Raw genomic sequence first — 21,556 nt, 5'->3', positions numbered from 1 at the left:
GCAGTGGTTTGGCGCAGAAGCAGTGTTCAAAGCAAAGAACAGAGGTGCGTGTGGTGACTGTGGAAGGTTATTTATCACAACCAGACCTAGAAGCCTGGGATGTTTTTAAACCACTGTTCAGCTACAGCAGGGAGGGCCTAAACTCAATGCAGAGTCATCCAAGAGGCGCAGTAGTTTGAGCCTGCCTTCTGCTGTTGCCCCACCAGAAGGGGAGAGAAGGGAGCCCCACCATTGGCTCCCCAAGTGTAACTTCAGGCAGGTGGGAAGTGCCTGCAGGAAGAGTGTTCAAGAAGGGGACATGGACAGGGTGCAAGAGTAAGCCATCTCTGGGATGCAGGTGTAAGATGTTTATGCAGGGCTACATAGTTATGTTCTACAGGACAGGAGAATGAGGGTGGCAGCTGGGAGGATGGCATGGAAAGGCAATTACGTTGTTTAAAAAATCTCTTGTCACTCACAGGTCACACCAAAATGGGAAGTCTTCTCACCCCAGCCCTGTTGTGGATGAGAGAAAAGTCCTGAATGAGTTATGATCTTAGCAGATTGGAAAGTTTAGGACACAGCTCAGGAGGGATTATATGTTTGTGCTGGTAGGGGTAATCTGCTTCATAGCTGAGGTTGTGGGGAAGTTTAGGAAGTGATCTGGTGTTCTTCAGAATCAGAAGATGAACATGAATCCATGACCCCAGGCTATTTAGGAAACAGTAAATGTCAAAGTTCCAGTGCATAAACAGGATCAGGTCCCATAGGACATGGGAAGCAACCCTTCCTCTTTGCAATGCACTTACAAAGCCCCAGCTGAAATGGGGTACCCAGCTCTGAGCACCACATACTGTAGCAGAGCAGGAGCCAGATGGGCAGATGGGGATGACAAGAGGTATCAGAGCTGTAGGAAATGCGTGACCTGTGAGGGATGATTGAGAAATCAGAGCTCTTCAGACTCTGAAGCAAGATGTGAAGAGCCTTTTACAAAAACACCGGTCTGTAGCAAGAAATAACCTGTTCACTGTGTCTGTGATGGATGAGAGAGGAAATAGCAGGCTTAAATTGCAGTAAAGCAGGCAGGATAAACAAAGAAAGTAAGTGTAGGCATGGCGAGACACTGAAATTGACTGCACAGGGAGGTCATGGAGTCTCTGCTAGTGAAGGTGTTGAAGGCTCAGTTCAGCCAATCAGTTAGGGTAACATTGGCCTGCTTAGTTTGGTTTTCAGGTGAAAGGTGGATAACTCAGACCTTCAAACACCTTTCTGTTCCCCATTTGTCTATGATCTCTTAACACTTGTACACTACACGTATGGTTTGGGGAGGCAGTAGATGGCTGGAGCACATGAAATACAATAATGTCAATTGAAAATAGCTATTAAAGCAAAGGGCGAGGAGTATAAAATTAAAGGACGAGTAATGTAAGATGAATGTAATGAAATGTAAAAGAACATGGGAAAGGTAGTCAGAAAATGCATATTATTTGCCCTGTTCCTCAACATGCTGCCTTTTTGGTCAGAAGAAAGTAATTACGGGAGGTTGAGGCCAAAGGCAATACCAAGTGTCTTCTGAACTTTCAGTGGCTTTTTGAAGGTTCAGCCTCTGGTAACAGAATCTTAAGGAGTGCTTTGCCAGAGGGAGGAACAGAGAAAGAAGAAATGTTTTCTTCTTTTACATAATAGGCTATGGATCCATGCCTCATATTCCTTGAAGGACAGGGATTGGTTTTACAGGGAGCAGCTGGAGCTTGTTGGGAAAACTACACAGGTTAAGGATAGAGGAAAAAGAGGAAACCTGCAGGACAGCCAATTGCTATTAAAAGGTAAAACAAAGGTGTAGCACTGACATATTAGAAGGGCCAAAAGACAAATACAAGAGGTAGGATGAAAAGTGATACCTGTCCATGTATGCATATAGTCTGAGAGCATTACTTAATGTCTAGGGAGCAAGTATGAAAACCTAGAGGATTTAGGATGCAGTCAGAAAGTTGGTTCATTGAAAGCTGTGATTTATTTGCATCAATGGTTTGAGGAGAGTGCATGAGCATGTTACCTTTTCAGGTAAGTCAGACAGAAGCAAGCAACAGAAAGAAAAGTTAATGGCAAAAAGATGCTTTGAGGGGAAAATCTCAAGTCTCTAGATTTAAGACAGTGGAAGCACAGAAAAATACGTGAAAACCAGATACTATGTATGATAATAATGATGTAGCACGAAATAACCCTTGTAGAAACTGCACCAAGATGTCCAATGTGCCCCTAAATTATATCATCCATCTGAAGTGCAAGAGCTGACTGACTGCTGAGGCGAGTTTGCCTCAGTATCTGTCAGCTGCTCTCAGCCGTGGAAGAGTACAGATGACTGCATCCTTTTAAATGGGCCAGAAGTTTCCATATGGGATTTCACATCAGAGTGCACTGCCTGGGTATTGACAGCCTGACTGGAGCTTTGCAGCACATTGTCCTCAAGGAGTTCAGTATATACTGGAACATCCGCTTTGCTGGGCTAGCTCTTTACTTCATTGAAGTAATGGTCTCCCTGGGTTTTATATGGTGTGAGCGCTCCTCTCTGAACAGTCAAGAAATACATCTAGAGAATTTGGTGCATGTTTGACCTCATGCCAAAGGGGTTTTGTCTCATTCCGTTGCTCAGCTAATTTCCATTTTAGCATGGAAGCTACCTCATGCCCGTAGCAATATGAGGAGTCAGTGTAAGGATTTGATGTGATCTCCTTCATTTTGAAAAGGCCAGTTGAAAATCTGCTAAACCAGCCTGCCAGTGGGTAAAAGGAAAGTAACCCCCAAGCACACGGGGGTCTGGGTCTTGAAAACTATTTAATCATAGGCTGAAAAAAGGATGTGCTGAGGCTCTGACTCAAAACTGATCCTGTTTCCAGTAAGGGTTTTAACTGTGCGAACAAAACCAGCTAACCTCTCAGTCAAAAAATGTCACTTTCATCCGAGGTGCTCAGAGAGAGAGTGCAGGATTGCTGCTACAATTAGTGTGCAATCTCATTAGCCTGTACCATTTTCCTCCAGTAGGCGCTTGCTTGTTTTGATTATAACAGTGAAGATCTAGTGCAGTTTCAAAGACAGACCAGTCCTGGATTATCTGAGCTCACCAAAGCTGTCCCCTGTGGGTCAGACACCTATTTGTGTTGTTTCCTTAAGGCAAATGAGGCATCAGAATTGACTTTATTGGCAGTTGTTGTTACGTGCAGGGAACCTGCCAAGATTAATATACACAACCTTCCCTTCCCCACCTCCTGCTTTCAAAAAGTAGCCAGCATAAAAGTGTTACTCAATTACTACCCAGTCAGAAGCCTCACGTTGTCAGGAGCTGTTACTAAGAAGACAGCAGTTATTAATGATGTACCAAGTGGCATGCTTCAGCATATCTTTGGAAAATATACAGATGTGTTTGTTTGCAGATGACTGGTTAATTTTGCTTTGAATCAGTAAGTAATCTGCAGAGAACATATGTAACAAGTAGCTAGGTATAATTTATTCATTGTTTTCCTTAATTATTCTGTTTGGGTTTATTCCATGCTGCCAGGCTTTCAGCTGCTGTTAGTAATAAAAGCTGAAGATATAATTTCTTTAGAAGATTTTGAATGGCAGGAGATCCATATTTTCTTGGAATGAATTGATTTACTGCAACTACTGTCTAATGTAATACTATAGGATAAGTTAAAACCTTGTAAAAAATGTGAGCATTCCTCTGAGGAAAAAGCAATCAAGTAATTTGCTGTATCTGCACAGAGTTATCTCAGTCTCTTTCGTTTGCTGGTATGGAGACAAAATATCATTTCTGGAAATTCATCATCATTTCAAACAGTAAGTTGAAACAGCAGCAGTTAAAACCATGGAGGAGAATCAACAGTGTCATTTGACGCTTCTGAGTTAGATATGACGAATTAAGATTTCAGCATGTCTCCGTTTCTCTGTATGTTGTAGACTGACAACGGTTTGTCTGACTAAACATATGCAAAAAAAACCCCTCTTAGTTTGCCAGAACATGTATGTTTCCTTTTTGACCATGCACTACTTTGCATGTTGTTCCCTCTAAAACCTGTTATTTCCAATGGGAGCTTTCTACATTTTTCCCAAGTCGCAGATTTTTCATACAGCTATTTTGCACCATGAATTTGGAGGCCTGACTTTCTCAGGAACGTAATGCTATTCTGGGACTGTTCCTTGATCTGCTCTTCCGTCAATTTCACTTTAAAGAAGCTATTGTTTGCTGCCTGTCCACTTTCCTATCCCACTTTCCTAAAGTTGCAGATTCCAGCAGGACAAATTTTGATGGCTTTGAGGATCGTATTCCATCAGCCATATGGCTCGGCACAGGAGTCTAGCAAAGGTTGTATAGTGTGTAAAATCAGATCTATTTCTTATAATTCTTAATAAAATCTTACCAAACAAGAAGAGGCATCCTTTTACCTCACCTTATGAGTCCCCTGCTAACAGAAAGCTAAGGATTTGGGATATAAGTCATTAAAAATTTTATTTACAAAAAATCTAAGCATTTTTTACCCAAGAAAGTTTGCATGCTGTCCAAAAGCACCATTTGTCCTACTGCTTACCGCTCTAATCTGAACTGGATTTATTTTGTAGCTATCCCTTGAACAACAGTGATCTGCATCAGTTCAACATTGAGGAGAATGGAGGAACGCCGTATACTGCAAAAATGCCTGCAAGGCACCACCACCACCACCGTCATCACCACCACCTCGCGAACTATGGCGCCCTTGCTCCGGAGAGCAAAGACATTGTTTCTGCAGTTCCAAACCCAAACAGTAAGTCAACTGCAGTAAATGTCCTTTCGGTAACTGTGCTGCTGTGATTTGTCTCTGGCGAGGAGGCAAAGGAAAAGAAAGGAAAACGACAGTGTGTTTCAGTTTTCCCTCTTGAAGAATATGCTTCTTGTTATTATTTGCTAGCTTTGTAAGTGTGTGCAAATGAGGCAGGTTTTTTGCAGTTTCCTGGCTTTGCTGCAGGGCTGTGGGATTGGTGTTAGCTTGGTGTTCCATAGCTGAACAAACACCCAATTAGTCACAGATACTGAGTCTCTAGCCACTTGGCACAGGCTATCTTTTCATTGTTCCTATTTATTTGTATAGTTTCTCAAACCTACCCTCATCTGCCATTGTGTTTTGCTGGTCTGCCCAGCTGTCCCTCAGCCCTCATTATCTGGATCTGACTTCTGCTTTCGTGTCTGGGCACAAACAACAGAAACTTTGGAGTGCTGGGCAATCAGCATCTTGCTCTTAGTTTCTGTAATGGGAACAGCTCCCGCTCAGCCTCACCTACCATGACTGGAGTGTGCTTGCTTGTTTGGTGGAGAAAGTCTTGGCTTGTAGGAAGCAAAGAGGAGAAAAGCCTTCCTGTGCTCGATGTAACCTTGGAGAGTTTGGTTGTAAGTCTCCGTAGCTAAACATGTACAGGCTTTTTTAAGGATGCATAGCTTGTCATAGGTTTACACAGGAAGAGAAACAGCCCTGCCAGTGAGCAATTCTACCTCTTGCTCTCCAAATTTATGATCTCTGCACTCTGCAGTGTGTGAGATGCTGAAGCTGTGTAGGAATTTCAGATGAGCAAAACAAGGTATGATCTATTATTTTCCTTGCTTCATGGGCATGATAAATTCTTTCTTTGCCCAGTTCTTGCCTTTATAATTGCAAATCACCTTGAGACAGGCATCTGTTGTGGAAACTTTCAGCCTGGGTTGTTAATCTGACAACTTCCAAATGCCTGAAACCAGGATCTTGTAATGGACAGTGCTGGGTGACAGTGACTTAAGGCTGTCCCACCTCTTTCATTCATTGAACACCCACTGCTGGCATACATTCGTGCTGGGAAGTGCTGAGGGCTGGTGTGGCACCCCCACTTCATGCTGCCATAGAGGCCCTGGCCAGGCAACTGGGTGCTCCAGCACTGCCAGTGGGTATCTTGGCCATGGTCTGCAGTGACCCGACTGCAGAGGGTCTCACAGGCCATCCTGCTGGTACCTGCTGGGCCTCAGCCAGCCGCTCATGGGCTGCCCTGAGGTGTGTCTGAGTGCTGGCGATGGAGGGATGCTGGCAGGGCTGATCTGGACAGCCTCGCTGGGCTGTCAGCCCGGTGCAGCGGGAGGCGGTGACCTTTCTGCGGGGTCTGCCAACCCATGTTTTTCTTTCCCAAATTAGAGTGAAGCACACCAGGAAATTGGGTCAGAGCCAGCTCTGCCGCTGCTGAGTGTTTCAGCCCTGAGGACACTGCAGACTCCATCACCCTGTCCCTCTCCAATGGGCTCCCCCATGCTGCCTATAGCCCACAGCCCAGTGTCAGCCCCTGGGGACTCAGCTTCTGCCCCAGCAGTGCTTCAGCAGAGCCAGTCTCCATCGCCCCACTGCCCTGCCGAGCTGGGCTCACCTGTAGAGCAGAAGGTGATTTGAAACAACACTAAAACCACAGCACAAGGTGCTTATTCCAGCCCTGTGCCTCCTTTTAGGCTGCACTGCTTTCCTACTTCTCCTTATCGCTGAAATAACCTTAGAAGCAGCTTAGAAAAGCATAAGAGCAAAACATCAGGAGCAGGTTTGCCCAGGAACAGGTTGCCCTAAGAAGGTATGGCTGCCCATCCCTGGCAATGTTTAAGGCCAGGCTGGATGTGGCTTTGATCAACCTGGTCTAGTAGAAGGTGTCCCTGCCCATGGCAGGGGATTGGAACAAAATGAGCTGTAAGGTCCCTTCCAGCCCAAATCATTCTAGGATTCTATGATTCTCTTTGTGCCTAGTGTTACCTTCAAGATGAGATGTGGGGCTGAGGAGGCTGTGTCCCCCAGGCATGGGAAGGACAAGCTGTCTCCCCCAAATCCCACAGCCCTCCTGGGGCACAGCCTCTCCAGCCTGCCCAGCAGCTGCAATGTTCTGAATGGGATTTCCACAACCAAGACAAGACTTCCATGGAACACGTATTCCTGAAGATTTACCTTTCTCTTTGTTTTGACAGCTTAAGGCTGTTTCATGCTAGCTATTTGATTAGAGAAAAGGGAATCAGTGCTGGTTCCTGACATGGCCTAATGCCACTAGCACAAAATGCCAATGCCTGGTTTCTCTAAGGCAGCAGAAAAGAACGGGGCACCTCCAATGGGAATCTATGGAGCAGGCATGCTGGCTGTGTCCAGCTGAGCTCTTCAGGCAGCTGTACATACCACACACTGGCTTGTCTTAATGCAGGCATGCTGCCCCACAGCAACCCATTACTGATCCCCTGAGGAGATGCAGCCGGAGGCACAAACATGATTTTCCTTGGAAGGCCAGTCTGCAGTTAGGCCTCGCATGTTGACTCTGTTAGAGTGGTGGCCGTGTGGGTAGGAACGCTTCCCTCAGGGCAGAGTCAAAGTTACTCATTTGCAGCTTGAGGTGAGAGGTCTAGGTGCCTTTTCAAGGTTGGTGCTCAGGGGGCTGGCTTTGGTTCGGTTTGTTTTTTAATGGAGTCATTAAAATGCTGCTCATGCTGCTTCAACTGAGAAAACCGTCTTGTAGAGAGCATGTGGAAAAGGCTTGTGGTCGATGTGCTGAGACAGGAGCATGCTGTCTGTCAGTCTGTTATCTAGGGCAGCACACGTGGGACAGTGCGGGACAAGAGCTCAGGCAGAGAGGAGGCACTATCAGGGGTCTGTGTCAGGGACATGGGGACATTGGGGGCTGATGTCTGGCTTCAGGCTGTGAGGAAAGGCCACTGCTGTAAAAGTTTTTCTAGGAAGTAAATGGTCACTAACCTGGGGACAGTGTCAGGGAAGAAGGTGCTTGTGACCAAAATATCTCAAGTGGAAATGCCTGGAGAGCATGGGGGAATACACTGTCCTAGTGGAAACTTCCTCATGAGGCTGACAGAGGAGAGGCCATGCACACCGGCGCTTCAGTTTGCCTTCCTTGTGGTTGTCCAAGGGATCGGAGACAGTTTGTGACTTCTTCCAGTTCCTACACAGTGGACTCGTCCCTGAGGTGGCTTTAAATTCTCAAGTGGACCATGGAGCAACCTGTCAATATGTACCTGGCGTCGTGTCAACAGCGGGAGGAAGCATGTGCCTTTACTCCACTTACCCTGATAAATGCCAGAATTCCAGTGCAATTCACAGAACATGGGCAGGGGAGAGGGAACTGACAGCGTGCCCAGCCAAGGTTCCCTTTAAATACTGGTGCCTGTTCCTCAGCAAACACACAGCCTGGGATTTTGTTACGAAAAACAAACCCCGGCCAGACCTGCCCGATTTTTCACATTCCAAGTAATTTGTCTGCTTCAATTACTGGAGGAAGTGAAACCCAGTGAAACAAACCTGACGTGTGTGTTTATGAAGGCAGTTCAGCGGAAGATGTTGTTTTCCTGCATTCAGCCTGATGATTGTGTTTGCGATGCTGCCTTTCACCTCAAAGCTAATATACAGGGATCATGTCTTCTGTGCAGCAGATCTTGCCCTGCTGTATTCACAGAATCCCGGTCCCAAGGACTGCTGTAATCAACAGCACTTAGCCTTACAGCGCCATCGCCACCGCACAGAGGGGTTGAGCTGCTTGCTAAGCCTAATCGGCATGGCAACGTCGTGCATGGGTTACCAAATGCACATGAGCAGATCCACTGGCAGCAGCTGGGGCTATCACTGAAAGCAGATGCCAACAAGTATGCAATGTAGCTTGCTGAATTCTTATGATGGAAAGCGATGAACGAGAAGAGGGATCCCAGCTTGCCTCTGGAATGCTGGGCTGAGCTTGCAGGTTATCACTTAAAAATAGGCATCCTTTACTCCTGAACTGCTCACTACAAAAGTCCTTGTGTAACCCTGAGCAGAGAATGATGTAATACAGACTGAATTTCAGGCTGAAAACAGTGATTTAAAAGACCCCGGTGCTGCCAGATCCGTTCTTGAAATGAAAGCCTGGTTTTGCCAAGGCTTAATGCTGACTCAGGAAACGTGTGCCTTTTGTAATGCAGGACTTCAAAGTTTTGCCTTTTTCTCTTTTTCAATCTGTTTTCAGGGTTGCGTTAGAAGGCTGCAGTGGCTGCCTTGTTTTCCAGAGCTCTCCCTTCAAACAAAAATACAGTTTAAAAACCAGTTTAAAATCACAGCAAACTTGAGTAAAATAATTTAAATAAGGCACTTTTCCCCCTTTGTGTTCTTTCTTGACAGGAAAATAAAATAACTGTTTCTAAAAAAACCTCATCCAAACAAAAAGAAAGCCCAAACCACTCAAACACACACACACACAAAAAAAAAAACCAAACCCAAATGGCACATCTTCATGTCTTGTTTTATGGCTGTGGTGATTTATTCCCAGATATCATCGGGCAGTTTCACAGTGTCATATCCGCAGAAGCAGCTGCGATGTGAGAAATGCCAAATTCTTGCATCGCTAACTTGGGATGAGAGACCACCAATGGGAGGTCAATGCTGATACTGTAACCCTTTCTAGGATATTATTACCTCAGGGTCTGATAATGTTTTGTAATGCCAAACCCAACATTTTTCTTATGTTCCTATAATCTGGTTTTAGCAGCTTATCTTTAGTCAGCAAAGCTCTTAATGTATATTTAAACAGCTGTAGAATTACATCTTGAATGGGTAATATTTAATATTCTTAGAACAGCTTGAGAACCTGATCCAGCCTAAACTGCAGTCAGTGCAAGGTTTTTATTGATTTCAGTGGGCTTTGAATCAGACTCCGGAGATTACAGACTGTTCCCAACTGTCATTACCTCGAATCCATGGTAAAAAGAAACACAGGAGGATGCAGAGATCAGTCAAATCATCGCATGCCGAAGCTCGTTTTTCTCAGAGTACTTGCAGATATACAGATATATGCCACACCATCCCCGAGATGTTGGCAGAGACCTTTCAGGGCTGTCTCAAGAAATATTTTTCCTTGTCTTTCTGTGTCGGTGGCTTGCTCAAAATCTCTGTTGACAAAGTACAGCAAATTCCTGACAACAGTCTTAAAGAGGCTGCCGTATAAATAAAGATGTCTGAGAGAAGCCAAAGCTATACTCTGATCTCTTTACACATCACATGTTCCGAGAGTGGCACCTTGGCTGCATAAATAATCCCTCTGGTGTCAACTGAGTTTTAGAATACAGGGGGGGTGGTGAGGGGGAGGTAAGGAGAGAAGTGTCTAGCCCAAAGCTGGCAAAAGCCCTGCTGAAATGAAGGGATGGGCGAGAAGGAGGAGGGGGAGGAATTGTTTGCTAAATAGAAAAAGGCAAAACGACCCAACAGGCATAATTCTGAAGCATTTTAGAGGGTCTTACAGGGAACGTGGTTTGCTGACTGCTGTCTCTTCGAATGCAGTTGAGTGTCTTGCTCTGCAGTTCTTCTGTAGCTTCCCTTCAGACTGTTTCTTTTTCTTTCTTTCCTTTGGGCATCTTTTTAGAACTGAGCTCAGGACTTCCCCTTTTTTATGATGAAACCTCTCATCTGAAGAAAATAGAAACGGAGAGTGTGAAGGTAGTTGGACCATGGCCAGCCCTGCACGTCAGCATGAACAAGGTATAGCACATACATATATGCTTTTACATATATATGCCAGAGAGCCCTGTTGTCACTTCATACTCAAAAGCTGCTGCTTTTTCACCTTCAACTCAAATCAACATTCATCTGCAACTGGCTTGCTTTTTAATCACCTCTCACCATCTCCTGACTGGGTTGGGGTTTGTTTTTTAGATTGAGCATCTCCTTCGCCTTTGCCTTTTAAAATTTCAGAAGCTGCTGCAACAATGTTATTGGTGTAGTTTTAGTTCAGTTGTGAAGAGTTAGTCATCTAGACAGCCCAGAGGTGTAAAGAAGAAACAACACTTTAAGTGATAGAAAAAAAAAAAATTGAAAACCTTGTTTTTCTACATGAGGAGCCCATATTATGCTTTAAACACCCCCTGGCATCTGATGGTAGTGGGTGTTTTGTGAGTGAGTTTTTGCAGGGGTGGCAAAACAGCCATGTCCCACTGCCTCTGCCAGAGATTAGAGGCCAGCAGGTCAATGGCTCCTTCTATCCACGTGAGGCAAAATCTACTGTGCCTCTGTTGTGGGGTGTGCCTCGAGCTGAATCTCAATAGAGCCACAGAAGCCTGGACCTTTGGTTTGCAACCGCATTAATCCTGAGCTGGGCCCGGTGAGGTCAATGGGAGCATTGCCTCTGGCTTTAAATGAGGTGGGTTTGGGCCCCCAGTGACTGTACAGATGTGTTGAAAGAAATGTGTTGAGTTTTCTGTCAGTTCAAGGGAGAGCTCAGGTTACTTTACCTTGGTTTTACAAACAGCCATTTGTTACTGATACTATTTCAATGAGCATTAAGAAATTAAAAATCAAATAGGATGCAGAAAAGTGTATCAAAAATACATGCACAAAGGGACTGTATATCTGTATAGCATAATCTTTCTTTCTCTGGATGAGAGAACCCAGGAGATGGAAGTCAAGGCTGAAAATCAGTGAATCAGGTGTTTCTAATAAAAAAACCCAAAATCTTGACTTTTTTTTTTTTTCCAACATTTTAGTTAATTGAAGTTAATCAGTAATGCAGATTTTCTGTCATGAACATTTGCTTGAAGAACCGTGTTCAGGATTGTCAGGGGGTGGTATTGTACTTCAGCTAAAGACGTTATGAAAAGTCCTTATACCTTATGAATGTGGTCATGAGGCAATGACCTATGTCATGACTTTTGGAGACTTCTGAATTCACAGATGAAGGTGGAATACTTCAGACATTGTCCAAAATCTGTTTGCTTATCAGCTGTGAGGAGGTGTCATTTTGTCCGACTGGTTGATCTGAGTGGGGATAAAAAGCTAAATCATAAAGTAGGTAAACTGAGGTGAAATGGAAAGGAAGCCATCATTTTCCCATGGTCGTTTCTCAAGTTGTTCTTCTAGAAATACTCTTATCTGGTAACAGGTACAGTTTTTTATAGGCCAGGCTAATTAAGCATTGACATAGTTTGCCAAAGGAAAATTCTCCATCTCACAGACTCATCCAGTGCATATCCAGGTCTTATGAGAGGAACACTGTAGTTCGGGTGTAATTACTGATACTCTATCTGAACCCCAGCTGAGACCATTCACTTAGGTACAGTGCCCAAAACATGCTTTAAAGGACGGTTCTACACTATTGAGCTTCTTGGCAGCTCAGTTTGATGTATCGAAAGGGCTGAAGTGAGAGGTCTCTCTCCATGTTGACCACAGTGCACAAGTGGTTAAACCAGTCTGACCTGTGTTGCACAAAAGATCTGAACAGGTGATCTCAATGGTATCCTTGTGATCTCATAATGAGTAGATTTATGGTCTCTTTTTTCTATAAATGAAAGCTTAAAAGTCTTTGGTCCTGTATTCCACACCACTGTGCAAGTAGTACCAATAGAGCCCCTGTGACTTCTGCCTGGCAAAGCCTGACCTCTGATCCCCTCACTCTCTCTCTCTGAAAATCTGCAGAGGGAGAGCTCAGCTCTTCTATAATTAATGGTTTTCTTTGGCTTGTCCTGACAGCTCTAAAATCTTGTCCACAATCAAATAGACTATTTATATAAGGACTAATTAGCAGAACCCAGTATCGTAGCAAGTCTGTACTTCACAATAAGCGCAGCTGCACACTAAACACAGCCTGTGTCTGCTGCAGCCATCAGTCAAAGTTTAGCTGGTGAAAAGCTCTTGCAATGAGTACCAGGAGCTGCTAAATACTTCTGTTTCTGGCAGAAGCTCAGCAGAAGGCAAGTGTAGAGACACGGTCTGTCTAATGAAAATATCTCTTATGGCAGTCAGTGGGTTTGGGTTTAAAAGCTGGACAGCAATCCCATGGCTAGAGGTTACCAAGTGAATGCAAAGGAGGCCATTTAATATTTATTAAAATTGCCAGTTTGAGCCATCTGAAAATTGTATGTGCTCTTGAAACAGGCCCAGAATCTCCACCCTAAAGCACCTCAGCGATAAAGTGCTCACTTTACAGGTTATGGGTTGTGACCAACAAATCATTCTCAAGTTCTTTTGGCCCCTTGCTTGTGGTTTCTTCTTCAAGCACCATTTTCTAACCTAGATCCTAGTGAAATGTGGACACAGAGCTTGTAAAGCTAAAACAAACAAACAGCAGGGCTTTGAGCAGAGACTCCATGGAGTTGCCTCAGCAGATGGCTGCTCCAATGAAAGAGGGACATGCTGTAAATACTGGGCTAACCCTGAGCTGAAATGCTGTGGAGCATCACCCAGCACAAAGGCAGGGGGCAGGTTAAACATGGTTGAACAGCCCTGATCTGGGACAAGCATTTTTCACTGGCCTTTAAAGCTCCTTTGGTTATGGTAGTTAACTGGCTACTCAGTCCAGCAGCAAACAGATTTTAATGGGCGATCTGGGTGTCTAGTTTCTGGCAAAAAAATTAAACATTACCAGCTCTCCTGCCCCACTCCACTGATTTCTATTCTACTAAGTGCTTTTTATTCCCTAGTTTTACATCTGAAATATTATGGTTAAACAAAACCAGTGAACCAGTTCTGAAGCTGCTTCATTTGCTCTATTTCTGAAAATAAAGCAATAGTTTGCACATCCATTTTGGAGTCCCAACTTTCACTCCCTCTCTTCCTGTTGCTAATTATTATTTTTTCAAGCAGACTGCTTTGGGGCTGGAATTTGTCAGGCTTAATAATCAGCCCATAGGAGAATTAGCAAGAAATTGGGTAAATTAGATTCAGCAGTTAATTAATTTGATTGTCTGCTACAGCAAACTTCGTCTCATGGGAATGATGAATAGATGTGTCCAATCTCCTTTCCAGAGCTGTTTGGTACAGTGGACGTGTCTGTCCACCTACTGAATGATAAAAGTCAGTTTCAACATGCATTTCATATCCTTCGGTGCTAGCAGATGCCCTCATCTCCAGGAGAGAGAAGCCCAAGTGTTGTAGCTGTGAATGTATTTCTGATTTTCTTTCTTGCAAGCCTTTCGTTAGAAACACATGTTCACCCATCTGCTTTGCTCCATGTGTGTATGCATAGCCACAAATGTATTGTTCGCATTTCTGAAATCTGAGGAGTCTAGTAGTTGGTCCAGATGTAATTATTACATAAAAAGAAAGAATACTAATACAGTTCAGATTTTTTCTTCCCATTTTCCTGATCTTATGCTCACCCTTCTCATATACGCTTGAGTTCTAAGGTTGGTGATTTCAGTCTGGTGAGGTCTCAGGAGGTGTCATAATGGTCACAGAATCATCAAATCATTTAGGTTGGAAAAGACCTTTAAGATCATCAAGTCCAACCATTAATCTAGCACTGCCAAATTCACCGCTAAACCATATCCCTAAGTGCCACATCTACACACCTTTGTAATACCTCCAGAGAAGGTGACTCATCAACCACTTCCCTGGGCATCTGGTTCCAATGTTCCATCAAGTCATGTTCATGGTTTCTTCTTCATCACTCTGGGGTCCACTTTGGGTCCTTTTGTATGTTTGCAAACATGCTTTTGCATCTTCTTTATTGAATGTAGACATTCAAGGCCAGGCTGGATGTGTTTCTGGGCAACCTGATCTAGATGAAGATGTCCTTGCTCATTACAGGAAGGTTACAATTGCATTTGAAGGTCCCCTCCAACCCAAACTATTCTATGATTCTATGGTTCTTCATTGATCTACATCTTCACATTGCACCCAAACACATTATACATGGTGGCTTTTACGTAATTATGCTAGATACTGTGTCTTTGCTGTCTTCATTGCCTCTAAAGCCAGTTTTGTCCAGGTTCAGGTCCGCACTTCTTTAACTGGCCATTGGCAAGTTGTTTACTGCTGTGGTGTCTTCAGTGCCAGCCTGCACCCCTTGTGCTATCACCCCATGCCTGCACTCCTCTACACCACCTCCTGTGTCTCCACCTCTTAAGACCCATGTTATACTAGCTTTGTGTAGCTTTATACTATGTGTTACAGTTGTAAATATTTATTCTACAAAAAATAACTGCTTGTGTTACTGTTTTCTATAGAAAATTATTGCTGTTACAGCTAACTGCAGTAAAAGTAGTAGTAAAACTGCAGGCAGATCAAGAAAGGTTCAGTGAGCCTAATGAGCCTCAATGACTTTGCAGGCTCTGTTCGAAGCTTATGGCCTTTTGTTGGCATGGTAGTAACACGTTACAGGGCTACCCAGTTACGTTACTGACTGCTTGCAAATGAAACCACTTCCAAGAAAGCTGTTGTGCTACCTGCCGCATGCAGAACTCCAAAGCCTAAAGCTGCTGCAGCTCCAAAAATCATTTGTGGTTTAAAAAAAACCCACAAAACCAACTCACTGTTTATATATTTGAGACTCTTTTGTGCTACGCACTGATCAGAGGTTATACCCTGGGAAACATGGCTGCCATGACTAAGGCTATCATGAAGCTTGGCACTGACAGATGCAAGATCTAATAATATTGAGCAATAGCATTTTATAAAATAAATTTGATACCAGGCATTAAAGAGGTTTGCTGCAAGGTTTGCTGCAAGGATAGAAGCATAGCAAGATTGCTGTTATTGGGAGTAATATCATTCATTAGACTAACTGATAGTTGACCGGAGGAAGGTCTTGTGTGTCTGACAGCTTAATGAGGGGTTCTTTTGCTTGTTGGTTTATTTCCAAATGTATTTTTCTAATAAAAGATGCATCGTCTGCTTGCACACTTTGCCTCAAATAAGAAAAACACATAATCCTACAGGCCTTGCCATTGTGGTGTCTGTTCATAATTTGTGTTAGCTGTTGCATGGGGAAAGGAAAAAAATCAATAAAGTTACTGATGGAAAGGGGGCAAAGGAGTCTGTAGATTTTCATGCACATTTGCAGATGTAGTTGCATCCCAGGAAACCAAAGGGTGAGACCTCACAGAGCTAATGTGCATTCAGAACCTATACATCCGGGTTGTCTTCATTAAAATTTTACTTCTTACTAGTAGTGATGACTAACAACAAAGAATAGACCTGCATTCCTAAACAAAGTATCGATTCTATTCTTCAGGTGTCTCCAGCTGTTTGACTGAGAAGAGACTATTGATAAATTCACAGAGGCAAAAGATCATGCATCTTGCTCTTGGTATAAAGTGTGATGTGGAACAAAGCATGAATCTTTCAAAGCAGAGAGAATTGAAATGTTAAGTACAGGAGTAGTTTTGCTGTGTTTCTTGCAACTTTTTATATTCTGTATGTGTACTTATATTCAGTTAGCTTTGCAAACCAAAGCCAGTGTCATCATTATCTAAGACTCTACAAATCTGCCTTCTGTTCTCGTATCAGCAAATGTAATTGAATTTAAAGTAAATGTTTGAGAGGAGAAAAGCAAACCTAAGACCTCAATTATAGAAAGAAAAAAAGACATCTAGTTTTATGCATGTATATATCTGAGCTTGTTCAAACCACTTCTATCAAGCCCAGTTAAGTGCAATTCTCCAGTGTTCTCCTTCTCTGGAAGAATAAAGTTCTCCATCAGTGGTGAAAGTGATGTGAATACATTGCTATTTTTTAGCACCAGCAGAAATGTAGATGGAAAATCGAACTGTTATCAGATATCTTAACTTAATGGGGTTTTCCGCATTTTTAAACCTTTTCAGAATGGTTTAGATTGCAATTTTAAGCAACAAGATGACTTCTTTTCGTTTGACTCTCAGACATTCACTTGAAAGGAACATCTCAGATTCTTTGGAATTGCATAATAAGAAATGATATAATTGGAAGTTTCAATAATATTATGCCATGTTTAGTTTTCTAATGACTTCCACTAATGACTAAGAATGCTCTTAGTTTATAAATGAAAATGAAATTTTAATAACTGCAAACCTGGTACAGCATTTGAATACCCAGCTGCTATCTTTATGCTTCACTTATCACTGCAAGCAATAAGGATTCTGGAAATATAAGATCTCTTTATTATACAACAAAATAAAGTAGATTACAGCTTTCATTCTTGCAGGATTAGTATATAGAAATTCCTAATGCAGGTAGGGTTTAGATCTTTGATTTTCTTATAAACCAGTGAAATGAGCCATAGATGGTGATGGATGTTTTTTCTTCTGCATTCTTGATTGCAGTTATACTTGAGGAGTTAAACCTGGGGATGAACAGTCTTCTATATAAAGATTAGTGGCATTAAGGACAACAGGAACTGATATAGATGCTTACAAGTACTGGTAGTCTGCCGTACAAAGATGCTACTTTCTTCTTTTTGTAGTCTGTGATTTGAGTTTTCACTTTTAGTCTGGATTTTCAGTGCCACTGACTGTATTACACACTGTATGTCTAATTACACATATTACACACTGTATGTGTACTAGTCTCAGCTAATCAGCTGTGTGAAAGCAGAATTCAGTAATGATTCAGGATGTGCTGCACTGTGGCAGAAAAGTGCCGGTGCCAAGGCAGGCTGGCAAAGAAGCTTTTCACAGATGCTTAGAAGCTAGAGGAGGTCTGGATCCCCCATATGAGGCTTGTGTGCAGTCAGCATTTCCACTGAGGCAAGGGAGGTGGTGGCCTTCAGCTGCTGGTTCAGCATCTGGTGAACAGGACGAGGCCAAGCAGTGGTCGCAGCAATGCCTGTTCTTCACATGTGATCAGTCACTAAAGGTGCTACTGGTCCTCGTGGGCTGCAAGCAAAGAAAATTTTAGAATCATAGAATAGTTAGAGTTGGAAAGGACCTTAAGATCATCTAGTTCCAACCCCCCTGCCATGGGCAGGGATACCCGGTCACATGGATAGACAGTCTTATGAGAAGCAGTTTGAAAAGAGCATCACCTTTACCCAGAAGAAATTATTAGCATGGTCTGAAACTCTTACGGGATGACTTACTGCCAAATTTCATACTCTTTGCCAAGTTTTCTCATGCTTCAAAAAGAGCAGATAAATTATCCAACAATTTCTAATATTGAAATGCAGGAGGAGAAAGAGGAACAAGGGAGAGATGACAAGAGGGTGGACATATGTCAGCAGTTCAAAGAATTTCCCTTATTCAGGGAACTCTCAAGTGAATTTCTGCCTCCACTGAAGTCAACATAAAACTCAATGGGCTCAACAGCACCAGTTTATCAGCCTTAACCGAAGCACTTCCAATAAACAGCCTTTCTCCCTGCCCAGCTCAGATGCCACTTCACATCCAAGCAAGCTGTGGCCCTGAGACTGGCCCCATTCTTTCAGGCACTAAAATAACAAATAAATAAAAATGATTTGCCCATCACAGACCAATCTGGTATGTATGGGCTCCACAACAGCACCTAATTATTTTACAAATGGAAAGGACATCACCAGTCACTGAAGTGGGTACTTGTTTTGACAGGGATCATAACTAACTATGGCTAGCCCAACTCACCCACTATCAAAGTGAAGCTAACTTCAGTGAGAGCTGGGTAAGGCCCTAATATCATGCAGCATGGTCACACCTTGCTATAGTAGGAAGGGAATATGGATCTCGGTTCAGACGCTGAGGACAACCAGGGCAGGTCACTGTCCTGGAGGGCACAGGGACAACTGTATCGCTGTCCAGGTGCTGCTTGGTAAATGGAATGGGCACTTCACATGGACAAGTCACCTCCATGACTTACTCCGTTGATCTCCATTCTCCACAGCCACACTCTTCTGCTGGCAGTCACACAACCACGTGCCGTTTCACAGCAAGTGCTGTAAGAGAATGAATTTCAATATTTAAAAGTCTATTTCCTTACTCCATACCTTCCTCTTTCCATATTTTGGAGAAGATTATGCTAGTTGAGCTTTTGCTCTTGTTTTTTCAGTGCAGTAAGTATTTTTAAGCTATTTTTCCCCCCAGAAAAATGAATGCTTCTAACATTCATTTTGCTTTAAGAAATTTATTCTTTGCTTGCTTGAAGGTAAAACCTTCAAAGTGTGACCCAAACAAGAGCTAAAGCAGAACTGAATGGCCAGGAATGGCTTCTCAGAAGTCTGCAACACTGCTGCTGCAAAGCAGCAGCAGCTTTGCCTTCTCAACCAGGTCAGTGAGCATCAGTGTTTGGATGTCTCAGGTTCTGAGAATCTCAGTTGGAGACTGGCACATCACATCCCACCCTGGGGACAGTCTCCATTACATGGACTCATCTGGTATAGTCTTGAATACAGCAGGACATTGAGACCTTTTGAGGGTTCCAAGTTGCAGGACACACCCAAGGGCTTTTATTTTGCTCTTGGTCAATGTGGGGAAGTTAGGGAAGGAAAAACTGAAAATATCCGTATCCATCTGAATAAGTACGGGACTTTGGAACTTTGCGTTACACAACAAGCTTGTGTCCTACACAAGCACCAGTTGTCTTGATGTAGCTGGTAAAATACAGTTTGCTTAATCTTGCTTGACTGAAATGATATTTAATTAGCATCCAGTGTAAAACAAAGGTGGAATTTTGCAATGGCCTTTTGAAATGCCACTGCTTAGTATGTTGTTCTTTGTGGTGTTAAAAATCGATGCACTTAAAAGTTGACCATAATAGAAGCCCTTTAAAAGTACGTAGTTGTGCACTGTGGCTACCAAGACTACTGGTGAAGGAAAAGTTGTGCTTTCTTTACAGTTAATTTTGTCCTTCTGAGTATCTCCACTCTCAGCTTCATGAGTACTGCAGAAAAGACACTTATGGCAAACAAATATTTCATGTTGGGGTTTTTTTATATGCTTGCCAGAACTACAATTATATTCAAGACTGAATAGATGAGTACAGTTCCAGAAGTTGCTCCAGCTAGATGCTGTCACTTTTAAAGTATTTTCTTCTTCACTTAGGAGGAAGGTGGGGAGAAGGAAAAGTCCAAAAAAATCTCCCACTAAAACCAGTAAAAGTAGCTTGGCAAATAAATATGTAAAAATTGTTAGGAATTTGCTAGAGAAAAAAAAAATCCCATGATGAGCAGGCCTTTAACAGTTGTTTGGTTGTTCCAAATCATGCCTGCCAGCTGTGGCATTTTGGATGCAGAAGTCCGCTAGGCCAACTTTGCTTACACGCAAGAAATACCTTGCAGTCTCAATAGAGCTCCGCAGAGGTCTGGCTCTTTCCCTCCCCAACGTTTGCAGAACACTTTCCTCAGCCAACATAATTGCACTGTGCTTTGCTCCACTTGCAGAGAGTGTCCCCCAAATCTTCATGTTCCCTTTTGCCTGTGATTGCTCCTGGGCCTCAGAGAAGAGTCAGTAAGACTGTAGTTACCATCAGGTGGTGGGCCATGCGGGAGGACAGAAGGAAGGGTAAAGGAGGCAGGTTTTGAAGTAAAAGGGCTGATCCTATGGTAATTTTAGTGGCTAAAAAATTGAAATACTTTGTCAGAGGTGGACCTCAGGGCTGTGCTGGACCTGGTTTACTGATGCCTTGTACCCATTCTGTACAAAATCTGAATGACAGCATTACATATCTGTTCTATCTGGGTGTATACGACCACTCAATCTTTGCAGCAATGAGAGTGGAAAATGAATGTATAATCTAGGCTGCTATTTGGTTGTAATCCACATCTTGTTTCCAGGAAGAATAGGGAAGTTTGCAATGGCTGCTATGCCATTGCCCAATTCTTCTTTAAAAATACATGAGATTACAGTTTGATTGTTAAAGAGTTCCCGTTTACAATCCTGATCTCATTCATACCCAGTTTGTTTATATATTAGTCTTACATTGTCCTTTTCTTTTTTTCCCTTTATTTTTGTGTTCTTTTTTTTCTGCATGGGAAGTTTATTCATGCTGACATTGCTGCTGGATGTAGTTTGTTGTAGGCACAAAACCTTTAAGTCATGTTTGAACAGGTCACTAAACCAGCCATCCTGAGGGCTTAGATTTCTGATCCGGATCGCTGCATATGTAAAGGGTTGGCATCAAGTGCAAACAGCAGCAACAGTGTTTAAATTCCCTGGATTTTTCTTTTCTTTCCGATGAAGGTGATTTTGCTTGGCTTGCAATTACGTGGAGATCCCTTCAGATCCCTCTGGTTAAATTTGCAAAGCCCCTTCACATTCTTAGGGTAGTATAGCAAACCAGCGTTCACTAGAGTTGGGCATTGTGAACCTTTCCTTCTTCTGCCTGCTGTGGGATATTTTGAGACAGTGTTTTGCTTCCTCAGTGTCATCACAGGTTTGGAGAACTAGTGCATGACGGGCTTTGTCCATGTATCTGCACATCTCTTTCTTGCTTTTATTGCTCAGGCTTCCCTGAGGCTTTTCATGTCTTGAAAATAATATAAAGTCATTAAATATTTTCCAAACATTTTCTTCTAAGACATATCCAGGTATGAACACGGAAGTTTTAACCAGTGTTGCTGAATCAAGTTGTTACAAGTAAAAAATCTGACCTTTGACCATTTTCTTATCTCTCGATTATATGTCACTGTGCTTGTCTTTTATATTAAATACAGGGCGAAGACAAGAAAGTACCTGAAAAGACTCTTCATGCCCCTGTTTCACCTTCATCTGTACCTGACCATATGAAGTGCAACATCCTTAAAGCTCAAGTGGAAGCTGCTTTTAGAGTAGGCACCCAGGTAATCTGTGTTTAATGTTTTTCCTTTCTAGTTTTGCCATAGCTTACACTAATTTTCCAAAATCACATAACTCCTGAGGAAGCACCTTATTTTATCT

The 21,556-nt window shown here is 43.0% G+C and overlaps 1 protein-coding gene across 1 annotated transcript in view; it reads left to right on the top strand.

The window, feature by feature from the left end:
• The window catches only part of EPB41L4B (erythrocyte membrane protein band 4.1 like 4B), a 167,645-nt gene that overhangs the window by 90,943 nt on the left and 55,146 nt on the right, over nucleotides 1-21,556 (top strand). Inside the window, exons 16-19 of the mRNA XM_065667749.1 lie at nucleotides 4,597-4,792; nucleotide 5,390; nucleotides 10,390-10,505; nucleotides 21,334-21,459. Of these exons, the coding sequence (XP_065523821.1) occupies nucleotides 4,597-4,792; nucleotide 5,390; nucleotides 10,390-10,505; nucleotides 21,334-21,459 (439 nt within the window). The remainder of the gene's footprint in view (nucleotides 1-4,596; nucleotides 4,793-5,389; nucleotides 5,391-10,389; nucleotides 10,506-21,333; nucleotides 21,460-21,556) is intronic.

This window comes from Lathamus discolor, chromosome 2, assembly GCF_037157495.1.
Source record: "Lathamus discolor isolate bLatDis1 chromosome 2, bLatDis1.hap1, whole genome shotgun sequence".
NCBI classification, from domain to species: Eukaryota; Metazoa; Chordata; class Aves; order Psittaciformes; family Psittacidae; genus Lathamus; species Lathamus discolor.
The sequence above is the reverse complement of the archived record's forward strand: the minus strand, read 5'-3'. Positions and strand labels throughout refer to the sequence as shown.